Source organism: Castor canadensis, chromosome 13 (genome assembly GCF_047511655.1).
Source record: "Castor canadensis chromosome 13, mCasCan1.hap1v2, whole genome shotgun sequence".
NCBI lineage: Eukaryota > Metazoa > Chordata > Mammalia > Rodentia > Castoridae > Castor > Castor canadensis.
In genome coordinates, this window is record NC_133398.1 from 54,599,509 (window position 1) to 54,625,074 (window position 25,566).

Below are 25,566 nucleotides of genomic sequence, written 5' to 3' on the forward strand. Positions count from 1 at the left end.
TTCCCAAATCCAAGGGGAAAACATGAACATCCAAGCGCAGGAGGCATTAGAAACACAAACAGGCATTATCAGAAAAGAATTTTTCTATATAACAACATAGTAAACTGCCAAGAATATGGAACAAAGAAAGAATATGGAAAAGGTGAGAGAGAGAAGCTCCAATTTGCTTACAAAGGCAAACTTATCTAAATAACAGCAAATCCCTCAGCAAAAACACTAAAAGCTATCAGAGTATGGCCTGAAGTATTTCAAGCCTTGAAAGAAAATAGCTATTAACGAAGATTACTATATCCAACAAAGTTAACCTTTAAAATTAAGAGTAATAAAGGCTTCATGATAAGTATAAATTTTAAAAAATCATGATCACAAAGCCAAGACTGCAGAAGACAAAGTAGTACTACATACAAAAAGGCAGAAGGATGTGTGAAATTATGAGAGCTAGGAAAAAATAAATCACACTACACAATAGAAAAATGAGAATTAGGAAAGGAATAAGATAGCAAAAATCCAATTTGACTGATTAAGTTTTAGCAAGAATATCATCCTGGTATCTGTGTGAGAATGGACTCAAAGGGTGTAAGGTCACAGCAAACAAAGCAGTAAAGTGATGCAATAATCCAGGTAATACATGCTAGTGTTGTAGACAAAATGGCACCAGGGGGAGAGGTGGGAAATGGAATTCCTGACATCTATGGAAGAGAAAGGGACAGTTTTGAACATGTTGAGTGTCATCCAAGGAATTACATACACTTTTTCCTAGAGTTCAGGGAACAGATTTAGGGTAAATAATTTGGGGAGTTTTCTGCATATAAACAGTATCATTTTGAAAGCATAGATCATTAGATAAAATTACCTAGATATGAATTTAAACACATATACATTAACACTGAGTCCTGTGATATTTGAACATTTACAGGAAGCAAAGACGAGAAAGATTAGAAAGAAACTAAGGACAGCTAGAAACTATAAAGGAAGAAAACCATGTAACTATAGAGCATTTCAAGAAATGGTCATAAACAGTAATAAATGCTGAGACAAAAAGAGAAAACAAAGTTACAAATACTGTAGGAACTTCAAATAATTTCAGACATGGAGACTATTTAGAAACAAAAGCATAGTGGCTGATCTAAAAACATAAAACAAAAAAGGTGGAGCTGCTCTACATAATGTAGAGAGAATGAGCTTTACCCTCTCCTTGGTATCACTTATGCCCATAGAGAAACACGAAGGCAACACAAAATGCAGAATGAAAACCACTGTTTCAAAGCATTATTTAAAAATATGTTTGACTCTAAAGTTGGAACAGGAAAGAGTAGGAAATACTTTGGAACGAACAGGTATAGGCAAGGACTTTCTCAATGGAATCCAGCAACTCAGCAACTAAGAGATAGCATAGACAAATGGGACTTCATAGAACTAAAAAGCTTCTGCTGAACAAAAGAAATGGTCTCTAAACTGAAGAGACCACCCACAGAGTGGGAGAAAATATCTGCCAGCTACATATCAAACAAAGGACTAATAACCAGAATATATAGGGAACTCAAAAGACTAAATTCACCCAAAACTAATTAGCCAAAAAAGAAATGGGCAAGTGAACTTAACAGAAATTTCTCAAAAGAAGAAATTCAAATGGCCAAAAAACACATGAAAAAATGCTCACCATCTCTAGCAATAAAGGAAATGCAAATTAAAACCACACTAAGATTCTGTCTCACCCCTGTTAGAATAGCCATCAGAAACACCACCACCAACAGGTGTTGGTGAGGATGTAGGGAAAAAGGAACCCTTTACACTTCTGGTGGGAATGCAAATTAGTACAACCACTCTGGAAAAAAATTTGGAGGCTTCTTAAAAATCTAAACATAGATCTGCCTTATGATCCAGCAATACCACTCTAGGGGATATAACCAAAGGAATGCAACACAGGTTACTCCAGAGGCACCTGCACACCCATGTTTATTGCAGCACTATTCACAATAGCCAAGTTATGGAAAGCCAAGATGCACCACTATTGATGAATGGATTAAGAAATTGTGGTATTTATACACAATGGAATTTTACTCAGCCATGAAGAAGAATGAAATCTTATCATTTGCGGGTAAATGGATGGAACTGGAGAACATCATCCTGAGCGAGGTTAGCCAGGCCCAGAAGACCAAAAATCTTATGTTCTCCCTCATATGCGGACATTAGATCAAGGGCAAACACAACAAGGGAATAGGATTTTGATCACATGACAAGGCGAGTGCACACAGGGAGGTATGAGGACAGGCAAGGAACCCAAAACACAGAAGACAGTATTTGATGTCCTCAATGCAAAGGAACTAATGCAGAAACTTTAAAGCGACAGAGGCCAATAAGAGAAGAGGACCAGGAACTAGAGAAAAGGTTAGTTCAAGAAAAATTAATTTAGAAGGTAACACATATGTACAGGAAAATGCAAATAAACTCCCTGTATACCTATCATTATCTCAACTAGCAAAAACCCTTGGTCCTTTGTATTATTGCTTATACTCTCTTTTCAACAAAATTAGAGATAAGTGCAAATTAGTTTCTGCCTGGTAGCGAGGGGGTAGGGGGATCCGAGCGAAAGGACAGGCAGAAGGGGGAGAAATGACCCAAACATTGTATGCACATATGAATGAAAGAAATTTTAAAAATGTTTGGAGTGTAATTAATAAAGTTATTTATTTTGTATTAATTATATATTCATTTTCATGGGCTTTTTCAGGAGAGAATAAAAGAAAGAAATTCCAAAATTTTAGGAATAACATGGATTATACAAGTTAACCACCATAAGCCTCACCAAGTCCCAACTATTAAAAGGGAGTAACATCATTCCAAGATGACAGCTAAAGAGAGGAAGTAGACAGCGTCCCTCCTAAAGTGAAATCTTGGAGAGATGCTGGAGACACAACTTGCAGGCAAGGCCACCGAGAAGAGGCAAAACTTTGACCCCTCTACACCTCCAGCCTGTGCAGAGCATCTTCACTTCATGTCCTCATGGAGAAACCAGGAGGGCCCCTGGGATGCTGCCAGATGCCTGTACCAGGATGGCTTCGGAAGACGCGGACCACAAGGTGAGCTAAGTGGTAGGCGGTACTCCCTCAGACAACCCTAGCCCAGATCAAAATAGCCCCCTGGACAGACCAGCCCCCACCCGGGAAAAAAGAGAAACTGAGTAATAAGCAATAAGAACAATAAAGACACGTAGCAAAGAGGGTGGGGCGCCCTGAGCACCAAAGATGGTGGGGGGGAATCCCTCACAGAACTGTAAATAAACAAGCCGGGCCTGGCCGGAGAGGGCGGGAGCGGCACGTGCCCAGCAACCAGGAGCAGGAAAGCTTGTGAGAGTGGCGAGGGAGGAAAACTCCACAGGAGAGGGGAGAAGACCCACCTCCCACGTGAGCTGTAAACAAACATGCCAGCCGGCAGGAGCAGCAGCACACGATCAGCAATAAGGAGCAGGAAAGCTTGTAAAAGCAGCGTAGGGAGGAAAACTGCACAGGAGAGGGGGAGGTCTTACGACGATAGCTGTAAATAAACACGCAGACCTGAGAAAGCGGGTACAGTGTCACCTTCCCCAGTGTGCTTAGAAAGGGGAAAGCTTGTAGCAGCGGCTTGTGCACAGGAGACCTCTGAGTAAACAAGGCCTGCAGGGCCAGGTGAGTGTTAAGCTCACTCCTGAGATCTCATAAATATTGCCTCCAGCAACATCAGGCTGACAGCAGCAGGCAGGCAAGCCACAGCCGCAGATACCATTCTCAGAACTGTCTCCAGCCTTTTTTTTTTCTCTCTCCCTACCTTTGAAGAGAAAACAACAGAACTACCCCTGCATGCTGAAAAACTTACTGAAACTGTATTGCATTTAAACTTGGGACACTTTGTTGCTTTCTTTTGCTTTCTGGGGTTTTGTTCTATTTTATTTGTCCCCTTTGATGAGACAACTACAGAACATCTGAGGCACCATCTCCAGGATTGGAGGCTGAGGGACGAACACCAAAATTATTAAGACTGAAACTTTAATGCATTTGAACTTGGAGATTTTATATATATATATTTTTTTTTCATTTAATTTTTTTATTTGTATTCTTGTATTTATTCTTTTTATTTTTTAATTTCAATCCTCTCTGTCGCTCTAATGCCTTTTCAGCTGTTGATTAGTACACTGTCTCTCCCTGTTTTATCTTTGAAACTTTTGTTTCTTTCTTTGTTCAGTTTTTTTTCTACTTCTTTACTTGTTTTTCCCTTTTTGTTTAACTTCTTTGCTTTCCATCTACTCCCACCCTTCCATTCTAAATATCATTACAGCTATTATTACAAGCCAGAAAATACCTAGCCGCACACAGTACAGAAACAATAACAACACCGAGGGCAATGATGGGAAGACAGAAAAAACAGGGAAACCAGTTTCCCCACAGCAAAAAATTAGTACAAGAACCAGAGGGAAATGAAGAAAACAGATACTCAGATCCAGACTCCAACAAAATGAAGATGAACTATGCCAAAGAACCCAATGAAGCCCACAAGAATAATCTAAAAGAAGACATACTACAGGTACTCAATGAGAATTTTATAGAGATGATACTGGATATGGTCAACCAAAATGTACAGGAGACACTCAAGAAATTCCAAGACAACAAAATAGAGAATTTGAAAAAGCAAAAGAGAAATAAAGGAAACCATAGAAGCACTGTATAAACACCAAAGTGAAACAAAGAACATGATTAATAAAGAGAGAAATGAACTCAGGACAAAAATAGACAACATTAAAGAAGAAACAACAAAGGATATGGAAAACCTGAGAAAAAAGAACCAAACAGAATTGCAAAACAAAACGGAAGGCCAATCCAGCAGAATAGAACAAACAGAAGAAAGAATCTCAGAACTCAAAGATGAAATGGTAATTAAATGAAAAAGTGAAGAACTATTAGTTAAAAAACTCAAGACCTGTGAAAAGAAAATGCAAGAACTCACCGACTCTATCAAAAGACCAAACTTGAGAATCATGGACATCGAAGAAGGAGAAGAGCTGCAAGCAAAGGGAATGTGTAATATATTCAACAAAATCATAACAGAAAACTTCCCAAATCTAGAGAAAGATATTCCCATACCGATGCAAGACGCCTCTAGAACACCAAACAGACCAGATCAGAATAGAACTACCCCACAGCATATCATCATGAAAACAAGTTCAGAAACTAGGGAAAGAATTTTAAAGGCTGTAAGAGAGAAAAAACAAAAAACATACAAGGTAAACCCATCAAAATCACAGCAGACTTCTCAACAGAAACATTAAAAGCAAGAAGAGCATGGGGCGAGATCTTCTGGGCACTGAATGAAAATAACTTCAACCCCAGGATACTCTACCCAGCAAAACTATCATTCAAAAGAGATGGAGCAATAAAAGTCTTCCATGATAAGCAGAAATTAAAACAATATGTGACCACAAAGCCACTACTACAAAAGATTCTTCAAGGGATTCTGAAACCCAACATGACCATGAAAGGACAGGCAGTACCACACTACAGGAAAAGAAAAAGCAAGAAAGTAGTGAGTAACCTCAACTTAGGTACAAACAATTAAACCTTCACACTACTAAGACAACTAAATGACAGGAATCACCACACACCTATCAGTACTAACACTTAATGTTAACAGACTTTATTCACCCATCAAAAGGCACCGTTTGCCGAAATGGATTAAAAAGGAAGATGCAACAATTTGTTGCTTACAGGAGACCCATCTCACCGACAGAAATAAGCATAGGCTTAGGATGAAAGGCTGGAAGAAGATTTGCCAAGCCAATGGCCCTTGAAAACAGGCAGGAATAGCAATACTTATCTCGGACAAAGTAGGCTTCAAACCTACATTGATCAAACGAGATAAAGAAGGACATTCCATACTAATAAAAGGGGAAATTGACCAAAAGGAAATAATAATTATCAACCTATATGCACCCAATGTCAACGCACCCAATATCATCAAACATACCCTGAAAGACCTAAAAGCATATATTAACGCCAACACAGTGGTTGTGGGAGACTTTAACACCCCATTATCATCAATAGATAGGTCATCCAAACAAAAAAGCAATAAAGAAATTCAAGATCTAAAATGTACAATAGATCAAATGGACCTACTTGATGTCTACAGAACATTTCATCCAACTTCTACACAATATACATTCTTCTCAGCAGCCCATGGAACCTTCTCCAAAACAGATCATATCCTTGGGCACAAAGAAAGCCTCAGCAAATATAAGAAAAAAGAAATTATACCGTGCATACTATCTCATCACAATGCAATAAAACTAGAACTCAACAACAAAAGTAAAGACAAAAACCAGGCAAACGGCTAGAAACTGTTCATTATTTAATGAACAATGAGTCATTGATGAAATAAAAGAGAAAATTAAAAAGTTCGTGGAAGTCAATGAAAATGAAAACACAACCTACTGAAACCTATGGGACACAACAAAGGCAGTCCTGAGAGGAAAGTTTATAGCCAAGAGTGCATATATTAAAGAGACTGAAAGATCCCAAATCAATGACCTAATGATACATCTCAAACTCCTAGAAAAACAAGAACAAGCAAATCTCAAAACAGAAGGAGAGAAATAATAAAAATGACAGCTGAAAACAACAAAATAGAAACTAAAAAAACCATACAAAGAATTAATGAAACAAAAAGTTGCTTCTTTGAAAAAATAAACAAGATCGACAGAACCCTGGCAAACCTGACGAGAGAAAAAACCCAAATTAGTAGAATCAGGAATCCAAAAGAGGAGATAACAACACACACCATGGAAGTCTAGGAAATCATCAGAGACTACTTCGTGAACCTATATTCAAATAAATTTGAAAATCTTAAAGAAATGGACAGATTTCTAGATACATACGATCATCTAAAACTGAACCAAGAGGAAATTAATCACCCGAATAGATCTATAACACAAAATGAAATTGAAGCAGCAATCAAGAGTCTCCCCAAAAAGAAAAGTCCATGACCTGATGGATTCTCTGATGAATTCTATCACACCTTTAAAGAAGAACTGATACCAACCCTCCTTAAACTGTTCCACGAAATAGAAAGGGAAGGAAAACTGCCAAACACATTTTATGAAGCCAGTATTACACTTATCCCAAAACCAGGCAAAGACACCTCCAAAAAGGAGAACTACAGGCCAATCTCCTTAATGAACATTGATGCAAAAATCCTCAACAAAATAATGGCAAACCGAATTCAACAACACATCAAAAAGATTATTCACCACAACAAGTTGGCTTCATCCCAGGAATGCAGGGGTGGGTCAACATATGAAAATCAATAAACGTAATAAACCACATTAACAGAAGCAAAGACAAAAAGCACTTGATCATCTCAACAGATGCAGAAAAAGCCTTTGATAAGATACAACACCATTTCATGATAAAAGCTCTAAGAAAACTAGGAATAGAAGGAAAGTACCTCAGTGGGTGGTAAGGAAGGGGGTGGGGGCAGGGGGGAGAAATGACCCAAGCATTGTATGCACATATGAATTAAAAAAAAATTAAATAAATAAATAAAAGTGAGCAACATCATTCTCACAGGGTTAATCAATATATTGCCAAATTATTCATATAAATAACACAGATTATACAAAATATAAAAGCAATTCAATACTGGTGTTGCTTTAAATTACTAGTTATAATTACAGATGCTGCTTCAGTTAGAATAACTAAATAGCTGGCATCCTTTTGGAGCTGCAAGGCTCCGAAAACAGCTAAAGCTAAAATTACTAAAAAGCAACATACAAAATAAAACAGAAAAATCCTTAAAAAGTATTGATCATAAAGACTTCATCAGCATTTCCCTTTGTGTTTGTCCGTATTTGCCAATAAAACAATGCACAAATTTTATATGAAAGTCTTCCTTATGCCATAAATTATAATCATAATTGATCAATTTCTCAACAGAAGACTGAGTAATTTCTTTTCCCAAATCTTTTCTAGTTCAGGGTTATATGCCTAGTATGTTTCATAGTAGATATAAAATTCTAAATTATGAAAATAATATACTATAAAATAAATTTATATATATTTTCAATAATTTAACCATAGTCATAAAAAAACTCACAAAACTTTAAATATTACCAAAATGAATCATGTTTCATTTTTAATTCGGAAGAAATACATCAAAAAAGGGAGTCATAGATTTCTAAACGTTTCAGTTCTATATATTTTCCTAAATTCATATAAATTTACATTTTAATGACAAAATAGAAGCATACTTTTTGATATGATACACTTTCAGCTGTGTGAACATCTTCCTGGTTTTTCAGTACTTTCTGTGTGTCCATATGGAGAAGCTGAAGTTGCTGGATCAGCTCTGCTTGCTGTGCTGTATGTGCACTGTTCTGTTTGTAAAGATTCTGCAGCTCCTGTAATTCTTTCCTGTGCAAAGCAAGCAATAAATAGAGAGAAACATGAATAAATATCATTTCAGCTAAATAACTATGTTCATCAAAGATTACAGATTGGCTTCCGATTTTTCATCTGTTATTTTTTACTGAAGGCAAACTTCTTAATAGAAGAAGTAATATATAAAGTATTTAATATTTATCACATACACCTAGAAAGTATTGATAGAACGACTATGACTTTCAAAGGCAAATACCATTTTTCTTTTATAGCTTGATAGTAATAAAACCTCTGAATATACCATCATAGAACCACCTTCTTACTGAAATTAAGTTAATAGTTAAGTTCTGAGAAATTGACAACAATGATCCCAACTGTAGTTATCAGATAGTTTTGAATACAGGGTAAGTCAACCTTTTATTTTATAACATATAGAACTTTAAATACATTAAAAAACAATCCCAAAAGGCAAATTAGCTTTCAAACCAAATTCCTTAAAGCATCAGTGCCAACAGTTTGTAGCCTAAAGGGCCTGGACTGCAGTTCTTGTGATTGCTGTAATCCCACTTGTAGAAAATGATAAGTCACCACATTCAGAAAGAAGGAAACAACTCAAGGGAAACCAGTCCTTACAAGTCACCCTGGGTGAATAATGATAAGCAGCAGGACAAATAATCTGTTTGGTAATAATGGCACTAATGGTCCAGAAGAATCACAACTCTGGAGTGAGATTTCCAGATTCCTGTGGTAGTGAATCCTGTGTCACACAGAACACATAAAACTAGAAATTATTTTGTATACTCAATATGAAGAGAAAAATACTTATAGAGATGTAGTTCATCAAAATATACTTTTATATTAAATATTTTGGAGGCTGAATGTTAAGTCATATTTTTCTCTACCTATAGCTTCAAACTGGTAATTCATGTAAATAAAATAAATCTTAAAAGGAAGAACAAACTAAAGAAATATGCAGACATTTGCTGAAGAAGGATGGAAACTGATACACAAAAAATAAGTTCTTCTTTTTAGAGGTGTAGGACTTAATTGTCCCCAAAGGCAACAACCCCTGAACCCATGAAATACATGTGTATATACTACCTTTGTATGACTTATAAAATGGAAACTTGCAGAAGATAAAAGTCCAAACATAGAGAAGAGAGAAGAGACCCAATAATGGCACAATGCCTATAGGAAAGGAGTTACACTTGTTACACTTACAAGAGGAGAGGAAAAGAGACTCACATTAGTAATGCATATTGAGAACTGCTTTTTTCTATGAATAAAATCAGAAAAATTTACAAAAGAAATAAGCAACAGCATGTCCATCAGAGAATAGTCAAAACATCTGCTAGGCAGAGTCCTACATAAACGCGACACTTAAAAAAGGAACTTGATAAAGGTAAAACTTATCATCTTTCAGTATAACATGAAACACCTAATTTATTTCTCTTTCAATGTCAGAAGATATTTGGCATTTTTTAATAAGAGAGGCAGAATCTGTAGGAACAGAATTGTTTGCATCAATTTTTATGTGCAACAAAATATATGTATCTTTAGCTTTAAGACATATTCAAGAAGACAGAGATGATAATATTATTGAGGATTAAAACTTAACTAAAGGAAGAGCCCCTTTTTGTCTCTTCTCTCATGCTATTTTCTGGGCACTCCCCAAATAAATGGAATTTAAGCATAATCTTACACTATGTATATGTTTCTTTTTTTCCCCTACACCATTCTCTGAAAAGTAGATGTGATAGTGTATATCTACACTGTGACAAGTTGAACATGGGAACTTGATTAGTATCAAGTAAGCAACAAACAAGTTCTATAAAACTCACACATCTGGACCATTGGAAAAAACTGAACTTGTTTAGATGTCACAATATTTGAAAATAAAGAAAAATAAACAGGACTTACTAAAAGTAAGTGCATACTTAAAATTAAGAAAAAAATCATTGTGCATAGTGAAAAAGTATACCCAAGTAGGAATTGCCAACAAAATTTGAATAAAAAAGTAGGAAAACTCTGAAAAAGAAGCCATTATATACCTCTCTGAAATGTCAACAGAATGCCAAAATATAAGGGCATCATTTTAAGTCCAGGGATTCTATTGTTGAGTACTATGAATCGAACACCTAAGGTATTTCCTATCCCTTAATAAGTATTCATTGTACCAAAACACATATTATGCATATTTTCAGATCCAGCCTACCCTGGTCCTAGTCTCTCTGTGCCTTGCTCTGCCTCAGCTATGAACTATTATGTCAGCCTATCAAATTTATACAACTCATGTGGCTCCAATACCTGCATACCGATAGTGCTTGTCTCTTTGTACCAAGTTTCAGACTGCGATAAAATGTTACCACTCAGAGCAGCAAACTTTGACCAATGGAAGAGAAAACATAAAAGGAAAGTAGTCAGATAAATTACTTTCTTCCATCTGAAGGTTCCTCTAGGGAATGGTTTCTCTGTGCAGGATCAACACAGGTGACTAAATAAGTAGATCTGCTATATCTTCACAGCTCATCATGAAAAACAGTCAACACAATGATGCATTACCTTAAATTACTTATTATTCTTTCCTTCTTCAGATTCTTGCTCCCTCACTTCTTTGCATTGGAAATAAATTTCTCAAGTAAGCAATCAGTAGTTAATTCTACTCTGTTTTCTAGAATATCTGTAAACAGTTGCTGAATGGATGAAGTGAAAAGGATAACATAAAGAATAATTGTTTAAAAGAATAAAGATGCCGTCATGACATAAAAAAATCTATAATGAAGCAGCTATAAGCATAATCAAAACTATGGAAAATAAAATTATTTCAGATTCAAACTTTAGAAGTACCTCTAGTCACAGGTCAAAAAGAATAAAAGAAAATCTAGATTGTGCTGAAAAAGAAGTTGTTGAGCAACAATGCTTCTTCCCCTGTCAGGACAGATGTTAAGATCTTTGAAAAATGCTGTATTGTGAAAGATAAGCCAAATGATCTTATGGCTATAGTGACACTAATTAAGGAATTCAGAGGGTCAAAGGACAAATTAGAAATATTTCTTTAGAGATCAAGTTAGGTAACAAGGGCACATAAGGTTTTGCAGCTTCTCTGTATTATTCTGCAGTTAAAAAAAACTTATAGCTGATAAAAACAAAGATTTATTCTTGCTGACATTACATGTGGCTTTTCTCCATTCTAATTTGCAAGCTGGAGTACTAGACTAACTACATTGGGAATATGTTACTCCTCTGGCAGTGAGTAGGCAAACTAAACACTGAAGTAAAACATAGAATTAGGAAAAACCATTTGTGGATATGTAGTTACATAAGAGGCAATAAATGCTGTAATTCTTTAGATACAAATTGAAGGGAAGTTAAAGTGGTTGAATTTATGTGCTAATTTAAAATACATAGCCAGACCCCAAAAACAATTAAAAATGAAATAGAGTTCTCAAAAGAACAAAATAAGATGACCCTCCAAAGGTTTTCATGTTATTTTTTTTCTTAGTTTTGAAAAGATAGTGTTAGTGTTTGTTACAGAGAAGAAATAATTGTATGAAATTGGTTATTCCTTCAATTTCACTTTGGAAAGTCTTTTTGTTTCATTAAATCCCACAAAATATAGTTGTTAGTTACTAAAAGAACATGCATAATATAATCACATTAACCCATAAATGTCTATCTACCCAATCTTCAATCTATAAAAACAGTAAGAAAAACCTAGGATGATGCTCACAAAATTTTAATGGCCATTGCATTTTTAGTATAATTTTTTCCCTCTCTCTTCTTTGTACTTTTCTATACTTTTTTGTAATTCACATTTATCATTTATACAAAAAGTTATGTCCTTATTTTTATTGGTTATATAAATATAAACAGAATAAAGAAGAATAGAAATGTTAATTTCAAAGGATTTTGAACTCAAGAAAAAGTGTTACATAGAAAAAAATGTAAAATATACAAATTATTCACCAAAAAATGTACATTAAAACATATACACTGAAAATTCAAGCAATAAATAGTAAATCATTTGGAAACTAGATGGGAAAGATTGATCCCATTTAAAATGGAAAAAAACATGAAACACTGAGGAATAAATATAGTAAAACGTGTTCAAAATCCATGTAAGAACTTAAAATAACCTTGTAATGACAGGAAGATAGACTGAAACAAACAGAATGGCATACCATATGGTGGGACAAGACTGAACATCATGAAAATGTCAATTCTCCTTAAGTTTCCTCACAAATTTTATGTCTAATGAAATACCGAATAGTAAAGACAAGTTTAAAGTTTATATAGAAAATTAATAAGTGATAATGGCCAGAAAAGCTCCAAAAAAAGAACAGTAGCAGAAGGAGCAATCTTCATCATCTCAACCCTACTTAGCCTAACAAGCCAACTTCTACATACTACTTAAACTGTCTCCTGGCTCTATGGCTCTGAATTTGACCAGCTGAAGTTTCTGGGTGGACAAAGGAGAAACAGATCAGGGTATTTATTTCCCTGGATCTCTCTCTTCTGACCCAGTCTGGCAGTACCTGTGTTCATCCAATGCGACCACTCCAGCAGTCTCTCTCCTTGCCCCTTCTGGCCCAAGAGTGGTAATTATTTCCTATTCTTGTATAATCCATGATTGTTATTAAGATGAATTTAGTATCTATTTGGAGCAAACTGACAAACTGTATCATATCAAACCATAAACTTTGTGTATCTCTGCACATATTAGACTTTTATTTCTCTCAATAATGTTTCAGAGTTCTCTGTGTAGAGGTAATATACATCTTTCATGATACTTACTGTTTAGTTTTTAGTAATGTTATAATTTATAAAAATACAATTCAATTTTATACACTGACTTTGGATCTACCAAGCATACAAAACTCACTAATTTAAACAATATATCTATAAATTATTTTGAGCTTTCTTGTAAATTTATCAAATTTTGGGTCAATAACAGGTCCATTTCCTTATTTACAGTGTCTGTATCCTTTTTATTCTTTCCTTCCTGCACACTATTTTGCAAAACTGTAGATTAATTTAAGTGTAGAATTGTTTTAGCATGAGATATAATTTACACTTGCTTCTAGTAAGTGAATAGGAACACTAATAATCTATATATACAAATCCAAGGAATATCAGCATATACACAAATCCAATTTCAGGATTCTGACTTCAGGATATTCCTAACTGTAATTATAGCTGTACTGTCTTGACTTTCATTTTTTGTCACAGATTTGTAACTAATTTACAGTAAAATTTTCACCTCAATTATGGTATCATTACCTACTCAGGTAAAAGTTTTGGTTAAACAACTTAATTGGGTACCACTTTTTATTCAACTTCTAGGTGAATATATTCAGATGCTCTGTATATGTTACTGACATTAGCATCATTACATATGCATATATACTTATTTATCTAGCCATAGACAAAAACCATTTGAGGCAGTTCACAAAAATATTTCATTACAAAAGGAGTATCAGAGTAAACTCAAAAAAATATAAATGATTATAAACTCCAAAGAAAAAACTGAAACAGAAACAAGGCTAAGTCATCTTCATCACTTATCAATTTGAAAAAGTGTATCAACATAAGGAAGTGCCTAGACCATTTTTACCAAAAGTACGATTCTGCATGTCTTGAGTACAACATACAGATTCAATAAAAGATGCTCATATATCATGGCCATTCCCTCTCCAAGAAATGAAAATGATAAAGGAAATGATACTTCGTAATAGATCTAACATGTAATCGTTATGTAGAGAACTCAACCAAGAGTACTCTTTAACCATGCTCACTCAGTCCTATAGAGCCCCTACTCCTAGCTTAGTATACATAATTCCATAATACAAATAGGGGAGACAGTGGGGTTTGAACTCAGGGCCTAATGCCTGCTAGGCAGGCACTCTACTACTTAAGCCAACCCTCATAATTCCAGATTTTCAATGCACAAACATATATTCCCACAGAAGACACACCGTTGTCATTTGGAAGTGTGAATAACAAGCATAAATGTTGCTATACTGAAATGATTAGTGATATTTCTTTAATGTTAAATTAAAAATTGAATATACTTGCCTGACCAGAGTAATATCCATATCCTTTTGGAGAAGTTCAGTTTGTTTATTATTCAACTGTAATGATAATGCATTGTATTTACTTTGTGAAACTTCAACTTCTTTCTTTGCTTCAATTAAATCATCTTCAAAGGCCTAAAATAGAGCACACACATTATAATTAAGCATAATAAATATAAAATGTAACAAAAAAGTTATATTTATTCTCCAAAATGACAGAGAAAAACCAGTTAATTTTTTTTCACTTAATTAAAAAAATTTTAGGACAGGCAGAATGGTACATACTTGTTATATCCCAGTTACTCAGGAGGTGGAGATTGAGAGGATCACAGTAGGATGCCAGTGCAGGCAAAAATTTAATGAGACCACATCTCAACCAATAAGCCAAATATGATGGCATGCCTATAATCCTAGGTATGTGGGGGGTAGAGGTAGGAGGATCACAGTACAGTGCTGGCCCTGAGCAAAAAATATGAGACCTTTTCTGAAAAATAACTAAAGCAAGAAAGAACTGGGGGCATGACTCAAGTAGTGAAGCACCTGCCTAGCAGGTACAAACTAGGCCTTGAATTCAAACCCCAGTTCCTCCCCCCCCAAAGAAAACCAGTACAAACAGTGACTTATACTAATCATAGACTTTTTTCAGAAACTCAAGAAAGTATAGCTTCCTGGCATAAACATTAAGAATTTGAAACAAACTTGAAAAAACTTATAGAAATTTGTTATTTTAATTATAATAAATTATATAATTAAAAAGTTGTTCATTAAATGAAAAATTAGCTCAATTAATTGTTAGAAGAAATAATAGTTATCTTATTTCATTGTTTCCTATGTTTTAAATGTACACATACAGGGCTGGGATGTAACTCAGTGATAGATCACTTGCCTGGCATATACAAGATTCTGAGTTTGATCCCCAATACCACACACACACACACACAAAATTAAATGTAACATACAAATGCACTCAGAAAAGAAAGGACAATGCTGAAAAGAAATCAAAATAATTTTTCAATGTTTGAGACTTGGACTATGCTTAGCTCTCTTGATTAGGTAAAATTTCACCCAAAGTTCTTCAAAGTTGGCCTTTTCCTCTTGATCATTCTCTAAATTTTTTTTCATTCTGAAATAATTTTAAAACTTACATGAAATAAATAATTGTTATGAAGAAATAAATATTATACCTAAATAGAGTATGCCCACATAAATAACATATAGTCATTATTTCCAAAACTGAACACCAAGGTTCAGGTTAGGCATTAGAATTTCCCATTTATTCACAAAAAAATCAATGACAGATACATAAGTAGGCAGATAGATGGAAGAAAGAGAGACACAGAAGCAAGGAAGAAAGGAAAGAAGGGAAAGAAGGATGGAACTTGTTTTATGAAGGAAAAAAAAGCCTAAGGCACTCAAAAACAGAACTATGACAAAGGACCTGAGACAAAGTGATAAGAACTTAGCAAATACCTATCTCTGTGCCAGTACACTCTGTGTAGTGAGTGCTACTCACTATCTTTAGTGATGGCTAGATGCTGAACTACTGAAAGGTAAATAGAAATAAATGCAGTAACATGCTTAACAAGGTTAAAAAGTCAGACTGTGGAGACCTGTGGCATTGAAAAAAAAAAAAAAGAAAAGATAAAAAACTTTTGTGACTGTGTTGTGGAGATACAAAAGAAAACTTTTTAAAGTAGACAGAATCTGGGAAAAGCTGCACATTTTAAGATTCAGTCTGACCTATCATCAGAGAGGGGGGCGAGACCTCTCAGTCACTGCAAAAAGATGTAGCCTCAGACTGGAGTACCGTGGAGTTCCAGAAACCTCACGATTGTCTAAAAGGGACAAATAAGCACCAGGGTGAAACAGGACATTAACACATTCCTGCTCAAGATGAATCCTTAGAAAAATCTAACTTTCAAAAAGAGGACACAGTTCAGAGGCAGAAAACTTACCTGGCACACACAAGGCCCTGGTTCGATCCCTAGCTCGGGGGGAAAAAAAAGATTAATGTGTAGAAAAACTAATTTCAGCTGAGCATGTTGGCACACATCTACAATCCCAGCTACTCTAGAGAAGGACCACAAGTTCAAGGCCAGCTTGGCAACTTTGCAAGAACCTGTCTCAAAAATAAAATAAGCTACTTGGGAGGTGGCAGCAGGAGAATCCTGAGTACAAAGCCAGCCCAGGCAAAATTAAGACAGAATCTATCTCAAACACAAAATATAAACAAAAGGGCTGGGGGCATGGTTCAATTATTAGAGAGCTTGGTTAGTTTGCAGGAGGCCTTGGGTACAATCTCCGAGTACCACGTATAAAAAAATAAATACACATACATATGTGAATACATAACTAAAATAAATTAAACATCTGGGTATGTACTCAGTGGTAGTACATTTTCCTAGCATATTTGAGGCCATGAATTCAAACCCCAGTATTGAGTGGTCAGAAATAGACAATAAACAAAGTGAACCCAAGGAGATAAACATTTTAGAAAATTGGAAATATCAGATCTATAGCAAAAGAACTAAGAGACTTATGAACAAAAAAATGGGACAATTAGGCTGCTAAAGTAAAAAAAAAAATGTAGCTGGTATCAATAACAAGAGAGAAACCAATTCAAAGGCTACTGAATCCATCCAACGAAACAATCCACCCAAAGCTGACAAGTAATAAAAGAGCTTAAGTGACAGACTTAAGTTATATTCTGAAGACAGAAGTGACAACTTGTTGTCAAGTTGTCTGTGGGATACTGAGACAAAGACAGGAATCAAACATCTCTCCCAGAGATACAGCATGAGCAAATAAGTCAAAAAAAGTTCCATTTACTGTTGTAGGGCAGACTAGAGAAGGCATGGGTTTGAGAACAAAAGTCTAGTAGGACACTTCAGATGACTATAATAGATATTTTAAGTCATCAGAAAATGCTATAACAAGAAGCTTACACCCCTAGAAAAACAACTAGAGAAAAATCTAAATAGAATGGAAACAAGAATACTTATTCTTGTTTAGCAGAACTATATTTGTATTACTAAGTAAAGAATTATATTACTAAGCAAATAAGGGAAGAAAACAATGGGGAAAAAATTCTGAATACTCAGAATTGTAAAGTCAGTCCTCAAATAGAATTACAGCCTGGTTTCCACTGTTTTCAGGTCAGTGAACCCCAAATCAGGAGCCTGACTTAAGGTGGCCCCACACTAGTCATGATTCCAAGGTACTTGGCAAAAAACCACTCTTCTCTGAATAAAGGCTTCTTGATGACAATGCAGAGTTAAAATGAAGCTTTTTATCACTTCCCACTGTATGCTGTTTAATTTTAAGCCATGAAACTCTATTACTTTTCAAAAGGGAAAAATTCATAAGAAACAGGGAAAAACCAGAAAAATTTCAAAGATCATTAAAAATTTCACAAATACCAATAAATTAACTCAGGTATTTAAAATAAATTCACAAAAATGCTACATCGGGTCCTAAATGTTTAAATGAAAGGGCTACAAAAATTTCAATGGAAGAATAACCCTAGTTTCACAGGAAATATTACAGAGAATAAAAAGATGATGTTTCCGATTGACTTTATGAAATCTGCATGATCTTTATCCAAGTCAGAAGGACAGGACTTAAAAAAAAGGAATATTTTAGGGTAATATCACAAAGGAATATAGTTGTAAAACTCCAAAATAGATGATGCTAGTGCTAAAGAAAATTTTTGCTTTGTTTACTTATTTGTTTTGTGGTTCTCAAACAACCCAGAGCATCACATATGCTTGGCAAGTACTCTATCACTGAGCTACATTCTCAGCTCAGGAAGTTTGTTTTTATTGTGATTATCTGGTTCCAGAAATACAAAGAGTAGTTAAGTATTATAAAATCTATTAACATATTAAAAGGAAAAAGATCATATGAATATGCCAATACATTCAGAGAAAGCATCACAAATAATCCAACACCTTTACAGAATGATTTTTTTAACTGCCAGCAATGTAAGAATAGAGAAGAAATTTCTTAATTTGATAGCAGTAATACCAAAAATTTAACAATCATCATAATCAATCATCAAATGCTTCTAAGAATAAAAAACATGATGTTTTATATTAAAGGCTGCTTGAGTATTTTAGTCAACACAATTAGGAAAAAAAACAAGAGACATCAAATATATAAATATCATTACTTGAAGCCAGGCACTAGTGACCCACATCTGTAATCCTAGCTACTCAGTAGCCAAAAGATAAGGAGGATCACAAATAATTCACAATACTTTATCTCAAAAATACTCAACACAAAAAGAAGAGCTGGCAGAGTGGCTCAAGTGATAGAGTGCATGCCTAGCAAATATAAAGCCCTGAGTTCAAACCCCAGTACCACCAAAATATGTTAATTAAATTAAATTAATATTGCTTGAAAAGGTACACTCATTATTAGTTGTCACTATGAACCTATATACAAAGTTCAAAAGAAAGTATAAACACTCAAAACTAATTAAAGTAATATCACAGCATAAAAGATGACTATGCAAAATGTAAATGCCTTTCTAGCTAATTCCATATTAATGACACAAACAATGCAAATTAACCAGCAACAAGTCTTATGACAAATGAACAATATACTTGAAAAATATAAAATACCTAAATAAAGTAGAAGATATGCTATGTTCATGAATGTATGGAATCATTATAAATACATTTACATATAAACATTATTATAACTATACCTCTACATTTACCTCTAAATATAATGCAATTTTAAGAAAAATTACGATGGTTTTATATTGAACTTAGTATCCTCATTGTAAAGTTCATGTTAGCCATAAGTCAAAAATAAAGATGATTTTGGAAGAAAAGAACAAAGATTAGAAATTCTTCCTATTGGACAGAAATTTTCGAGTAACCTTTGCAAATGTAAAATGTAGTCCTAGACACAGATAAGCAAATAGGCCATAGAAACACAAAACACATCCCAGAAGCTAACCAAATAATATATATTAAAATGTGATAGATGAAGAAAGTATCTTTCTAAATCTTTGGGGGAAAGCTGTTTGGTAAAATAAATGCCAATGGTACTACTGGATTAAATTGAAAACTACCAGACCTCGGCCAAGCCAAAAACATTTGTCCTTCTTTCCATATTTTTCTCCATTCCATATATCATCACATGACAAACCCTACTTTTTGGTGCTTATGTGTTTATACTTCTCACCATGTAAGTTCCATGAAAGCAGAAATTTTTAAATTGCTGTTTCTTAGCTAGTTTGCAGTACCAGACACATACATAATGAATAATTATTAAACATGGAAAACTATAATATTTTCTTCTCCAAACTTATGCTGACCCGCTTCCCAGCCCCTTGTTCCTTGGTATCAAGAGATTAACCAAGTTTCTCCCAATTTCTTTTAGTCAACAATCCCATAAGGTATAAGACAGACAAGATCACAAGAAAAACAACTTTCTGCATGCTAGTCTAAACAAAGCCCAATAAACTTGTAGCAGGCATTCTGACACTTTCGTTTGTTTCCCATTGTTTGCCCAAGTTTGAGAAAACACACCAACTGAGGTTCTCCAGAAGCAAAACGCTAATACATTATTCATTTCTTTGGTCTTCAAGAATATTTGATGGTTTTTTATGCTGTGACTCAGAGGGTATAGACAGAATTAAAGATGCCTCCTCATTACAACCAGAGACACTGAGCACTAGAGGATCCTTGCTTCTTCCCCACTATGGAGATCAAAGTCACAAAATGGGTAAACCCTACTCCAATCCTGTGCTATGAAATTTTTCTTAAGCACAAAAGATGATACGATTCTTTCTTTAGACTTCATTTTGTGGACCGGTGAATCTTTTACCTTTACTTGCCTTTATGATCTTTTTATCAGAGAAGATAATTAGGTAGTTGCTGATAAGACCCTTGCTCTTTCATTCTCAGAACTCTCAAAACAAATGGTATTTATTAATTTGAAATAATTTAGAACAGAATCTTGGTGTCTTGAGTATGTTTAAACCTTTCAGTAAGCAGCAAATGTGAACATAATTCTCTTAAAGAATTAAAAGGGCCTCTAAGAGAAATAGCAACAACCAATATCCAGTAATTTCCTTGACGAACTAATGATAGACAAAAACAAACTTTTCTACTGGATACACATTCTACTCTGTTGACTATTTATGCTACCACTCATCATTCAAGTAAAAAAAATATAGTAGTGGTAAGAATGTCTAACATCTCCATAAATGCCTTTCCCACTCCTCATTTGATACTAACTTTGTGGGTTTTGACAAGATAGCATACATCACCCCATTTATGTCATCTTAATTAACATAGGGAGATATTAACTCTACAAATTAGTCTTTCTACACGTAAATCTTTCACTACTACTCATGGAAGAAGTAATACAATTTTTTCACTGACAATTTCCCATTGTTTAAAAGCAGCTCCCTACCTTAGCTTGTTTCTGTCCTTTCCCTCTCTTCCCTAACTTAAAAAATTATAAGGATAAACTGGCCAGAACAAGTCATTCTGTCTTGATTTGCACACTCTCGAATATATAGACCTGATAAACAGTTAACAATATATAAATTATATTTATTTCATTTGAAAAAAATGTGCAAAGTTTCTAGGTCAATGAAATAATTGAATGATGCCATACATTTATGAACATAGCATATCTTCTATTTTATTTAGGTATTTTATATTTTCTATACATGGCAAAATTATTTTTGGCAAGAGTACCAAGACCATTTAGCAAAGAAAGACAAATGGCATTAGGAAAACTGGATTTTCACACAAAAATAAAGTTATTTTCACCATATACAAAAAGTAATTTGAAATGGGTTAAAACCTAATAAAAGGCCCAAAACTATAAAACTGCTGAAGAAATGAGGGAAAAAGCTTCATGACATTGGAGTTATCAATGATTTCTATGTTATAACACCAAAAGTACAAGCAACTAATCAAAAATATACAAGTGGGACTAATATAAAAACTAAAACCTTTTGTTCAACGAAAGACACACTCACATAATGAAAAAAGCAACCTACAGAATTAGAGTAGTTACAAATCACATCTCTGGGAAGGGCTAAATATCCAGGAATATTTAGGGAACCATAACTCAACTACAAAAACAAAAATAAAAGGTAAAAAACACAACATACCTACGAATAGTTCATTAAAAGAGCAAAGGACTTAAAATGACATTTAATCAAAGATGACATACGAATTTTCAAAAAGTATGTGAGAATGTGTGCAATATTATTAATAAACAGAGATCAGCAAACAAAAAATACAATGGGCAAACCCACTAGAATGGCTGCTATTAAAACAAAATAAGTGCTCGCAGGGATATGGGGAAGTTAAAACATTCATACTGCTGGTGGGCTTGCAAAAAGCATGGCAAACAGTATACCTGTTTCTCAAAATTTCAAAAACAGAACCATCATCTGACTCTGTAATCCCACTTCTGGGTATACATCAAAAAGAATGGAAAACAGAATCTTGAAGAGCTATTTGCATATTAATGTTCATAACAGCATTATTTACAACAGACAAGAGGTGGAAGTAATGCAATAGTCCACTAACAGATGAATAAACAAACAAAATGTGGTATCCACATACAACAGAATAATAAGTAGCCTTAAAATGGAAGGAAATCCCATCACATATTACAATATGGATGAACCCTGAGGACATTATGTTAAGTGAAACAAACCAGTCACAAAAAGATAAGTACTGGATGATTCCACTTAGATGAGGCATCTAAAATAGTTGAATCTGTAGATGTAAAAAGTAAAATAGTGGTTACCACTGGCTTAGGGGAGGGGACGATGAATTGCTTAATAGATATATTTTCATTTCAGAAAGAAGAAAAAGTTCTGGGGAATCTGCTTTACAGCAATGTAAATATACTTAACATTACTGAACTATACATTTTAAAAAAGTTAACATGGCATTATATTTATGTTAGCTGTTTTTTACTCAAATAAAAATGGAAATTTTGACACATAGTGTTTACGTGTATAAAACTTAAGGACATTACACTAATAGTCACAAAAAAGCTCAAGTACTGGGTGATTTCATTTCTATGAGGTATCTAGCATAATCAAAATCATAGAATAGTAAAGTAGAATTGTGACTGCCATTAGTGACGGGAGTAAATGAGTTGTTGTTTAATAGGTGTTAAGTGTTTACAAGCTAGAAGGTTATATGAACTGGCTACACAATGCAAATACATTCAACACTACTAAGTTGTTCACTTAAAATGGTAATTTTTTTAAAGAGGATAAATTTTATGTTATTTGTATTTTACCATAATTTCTTAAAAACGTGACAAAAAAGTCTCAAATTTAATTGTTTCAGATTGTTGACTAATTTGATTCCCAGAACACTGTTACAACAATAGAAAAATCAATCTAACATCTCAGTGTTATATGGATGATTACAGACATATTAACAATGAAATCAGGAGAGAGACACTTCAGAAGAACGCTGCTAAAACTACTATGATGCTGAGTTGGATATGTACATGCCTAAGTATACAGTCTCTACAAAGCCAACTCTGAGGAGGTATGCTACAGAGAAAATAGATTTCATTAAAACCGTCTAGTCAACCACTAAATAAGTAAAACACAATAGACCCTGGGAGACAAATACTGAATAATTACTGTCCAAAACTGCTATATTATGTTAAAATGTACACATTTCAAAAAAATGACAGGACACACAAATAAACAAAAATGTTTCTTCCACAGATAGGAGAAACAACAGGCAGCAGAAAGCACCCATGAAAAGATTTGAATGACAGTATCAATAGACACCAAAACAAACATTGTATATTCAAGTCAGTGAATAAAACCATGCCTTTAGAAGTAAAATAGCAAAACATAATAAATAGATATTTAGAATAGCCAAAACAAAATTATGGAGGTTAAAAGTACAATAACTAAACTAAAAAACTCAATTGAGGGGCTCAATATTAGATATCAACTAACAGGCATAATTAGAACAGCTTTAACGATAAATCAAGAATAAAGAAAAGGTACCAAACTTAGAGAAATGTAGGACACAACTAAATGCACCATCATACACAAAGGACTACCCGAAACAAAGAGAGACAAAAGGAGCAAAAAAATTGTTTTGGAAAAATAACAACTGAAAGCTACCCCACCATAATAAAAGACATAATTCTACATACCCACAAAGGTCAACAAACTCTAAGTAGTACAAATGCAAAGAAACCCATCATAGTAAAAATAATGAAAGTCAAAGACAAGAAAGAAATCTTGAAAGAAGAGTTCAAGATTTTCAAGGAGAAAAATGATGCATCACTTTCAAAGAAACCACAATAAGATTAACAACTGACTTCTCATCAGAAATAATAGAGGTTAGAGACAGTAGGATAATATATTTTTAAAGGGCTTAAATGAAAAAAATGCTAACATGGACTCCGATATCCAATAAAGTTAGCATTTTAAGATGAAAGCAGAGTGACATCAGCAAAATGGCAGAGTAAGAAGCACAAAGCACTGGAACAAAAGACAGAAGCCACAGGTTTCTCTGGCTACCAGCCAGAGCTCCAAGAAACCACAGTGGCATGCAACTAGCATTAGGTTGGAAACACAGCTTGGCAGCTTCCAACACTGGAAAGAACTGCCTCTGGAGCAAACAACTAACTGAGTTCATGAGGATTTGGGAGGAGAATCTAGGAATTTAGTGAGAATTATATGAGACTAGGCTGAGGCCCAAACCTCAAAGCCTTCACTGGAGATGTGTTCAGATGTCCAAATTCTATGTCACTATGCCAGAAAATTAGCACAAATAGACATCATACCAGAGTCAAATCTCAAACTGGACTATCATCTTGTGGTTTGAAAGATACAGAGTGGAGAAAAAAATAGTAATATTTGCTCGGAAAAACAACTGAAAATTCTGATTTTATTCTAAGGTTTTTTTTAGTTTTGGTTGTTTTGATCTTTTATTTCTTTATCTTGAATTTTGAATATCTGATTAGTACAACTTTGTACTCTCATTTTTTTAGATGTTCTTTTTCTCCCTTCCTTTTCTCTGCAGTTACTGTATATGAACCACAACACTCACCTTTCAGTATTAAAAACCTCATTCTCTCCCATTTTTAACTATATGGACACTTCCCTATATAAACTTTCTTTCTGTCTACAACTAGAATTGCTCTCTCATTCACATTTTGTCTCTATCTCTAGCTCCCCATCCATAATCTTTCTTTGTTTCCTATACTTTTAGCAGGTAGATTGACAGATCATTTTTGTACATTTGTTTAATTTCCTTCATTTCTCTGTCTTCTCTTCCCCAACACAATTATGGCTACATCTTTCATACCTACTTCACTGCACTTTCTCATTAACCTGCTAGTAAAGTAAGCTAACACCTCTACCAGCCTTATAAAACTACACACCCTGCATTATTCATTAGTGTTATCCTACCTATCTTCTTTCCATTACCACCCTTATTAACTAAAGTCTTTGTAGACCAGGAAGATTCACCTTTGCTTCCATATTCCTCTAAATATGCTGGAAAAGAAGCAGAGATTGGACCTCATAAGAGTTTTTCATAATTTTAAGGTTGTGGTTTATTACTTATGATAGCTTTTTCACCTAATCTTCCTCTTCCTCAGTGGAACAGGGAGTTGTACTCAGTGTCTTAAGCACATAAATTTAATGTTTTACTACTGAGCAATATACCACCAGTCCAGTAACAAGAAAACACACCACAACCCAGTCACTGTGCACTCTTACGTAGTCTTTGAAAAAGTCCTAAGAAAAAAATTGAAGACTGAAACTTCCAATCAAAACCTCAGCCCTATATGCCTAAGTTCCAATATAAAAACAATGAATTTTTATGCAAAAACAGGAGATATGTCTCTTTCAAAAGCCAACAACTACACACTAAAGGACTTAAATGATAATGAAGAGAAAGAAATATCAAACAATGAATTCAAAAAAAATTACAAGAATGATCAATTAAATTGAAGATGAGATGTATAAGCATCTGAATGAATTCAAAGAGAATACAAATTAACTGAACTCAATGAGAATTCAAACAGCTAAATGAAAGAAGACAATGCAGGAT

At 34.2% G+C, this 25,566-nt stretch overlaps 1 protein-coding gene across 16 annotated transcripts in view; it reads right to left on the minus strand.

Annotated features, from left to right (window-relative positions):
- Cntln (centlein) overlaps window positions 1–25,566 on the minus strand; it is a 314,618-nt gene that overhangs the window by 198,795 nt on the left and 90,257 nt on the right. For all 16 annotated transcript variants that reach the window (XR_012440429.1, XR_012440430.1, XM_074051749.1 and 13 more), the window contains 2 exons: window positions 14,478–14,611; window positions 8,273–8,435 (listed from right to left, as the gene is read on the minus strand). Coding sequence is in view for 14 of the 16 variants with exons in the window: in XM_074051749.1 (XP_073907850.1) it covers window positions 8,273–8,435; window positions 14,478–14,611 (297 nt within the window). In the remaining 2 variants the exon portion in view is untranslated. The remainder of the gene's footprint in view (window positions 1–8,272; window positions 8,436–14,477; window positions 14,612–25,566) is intronic.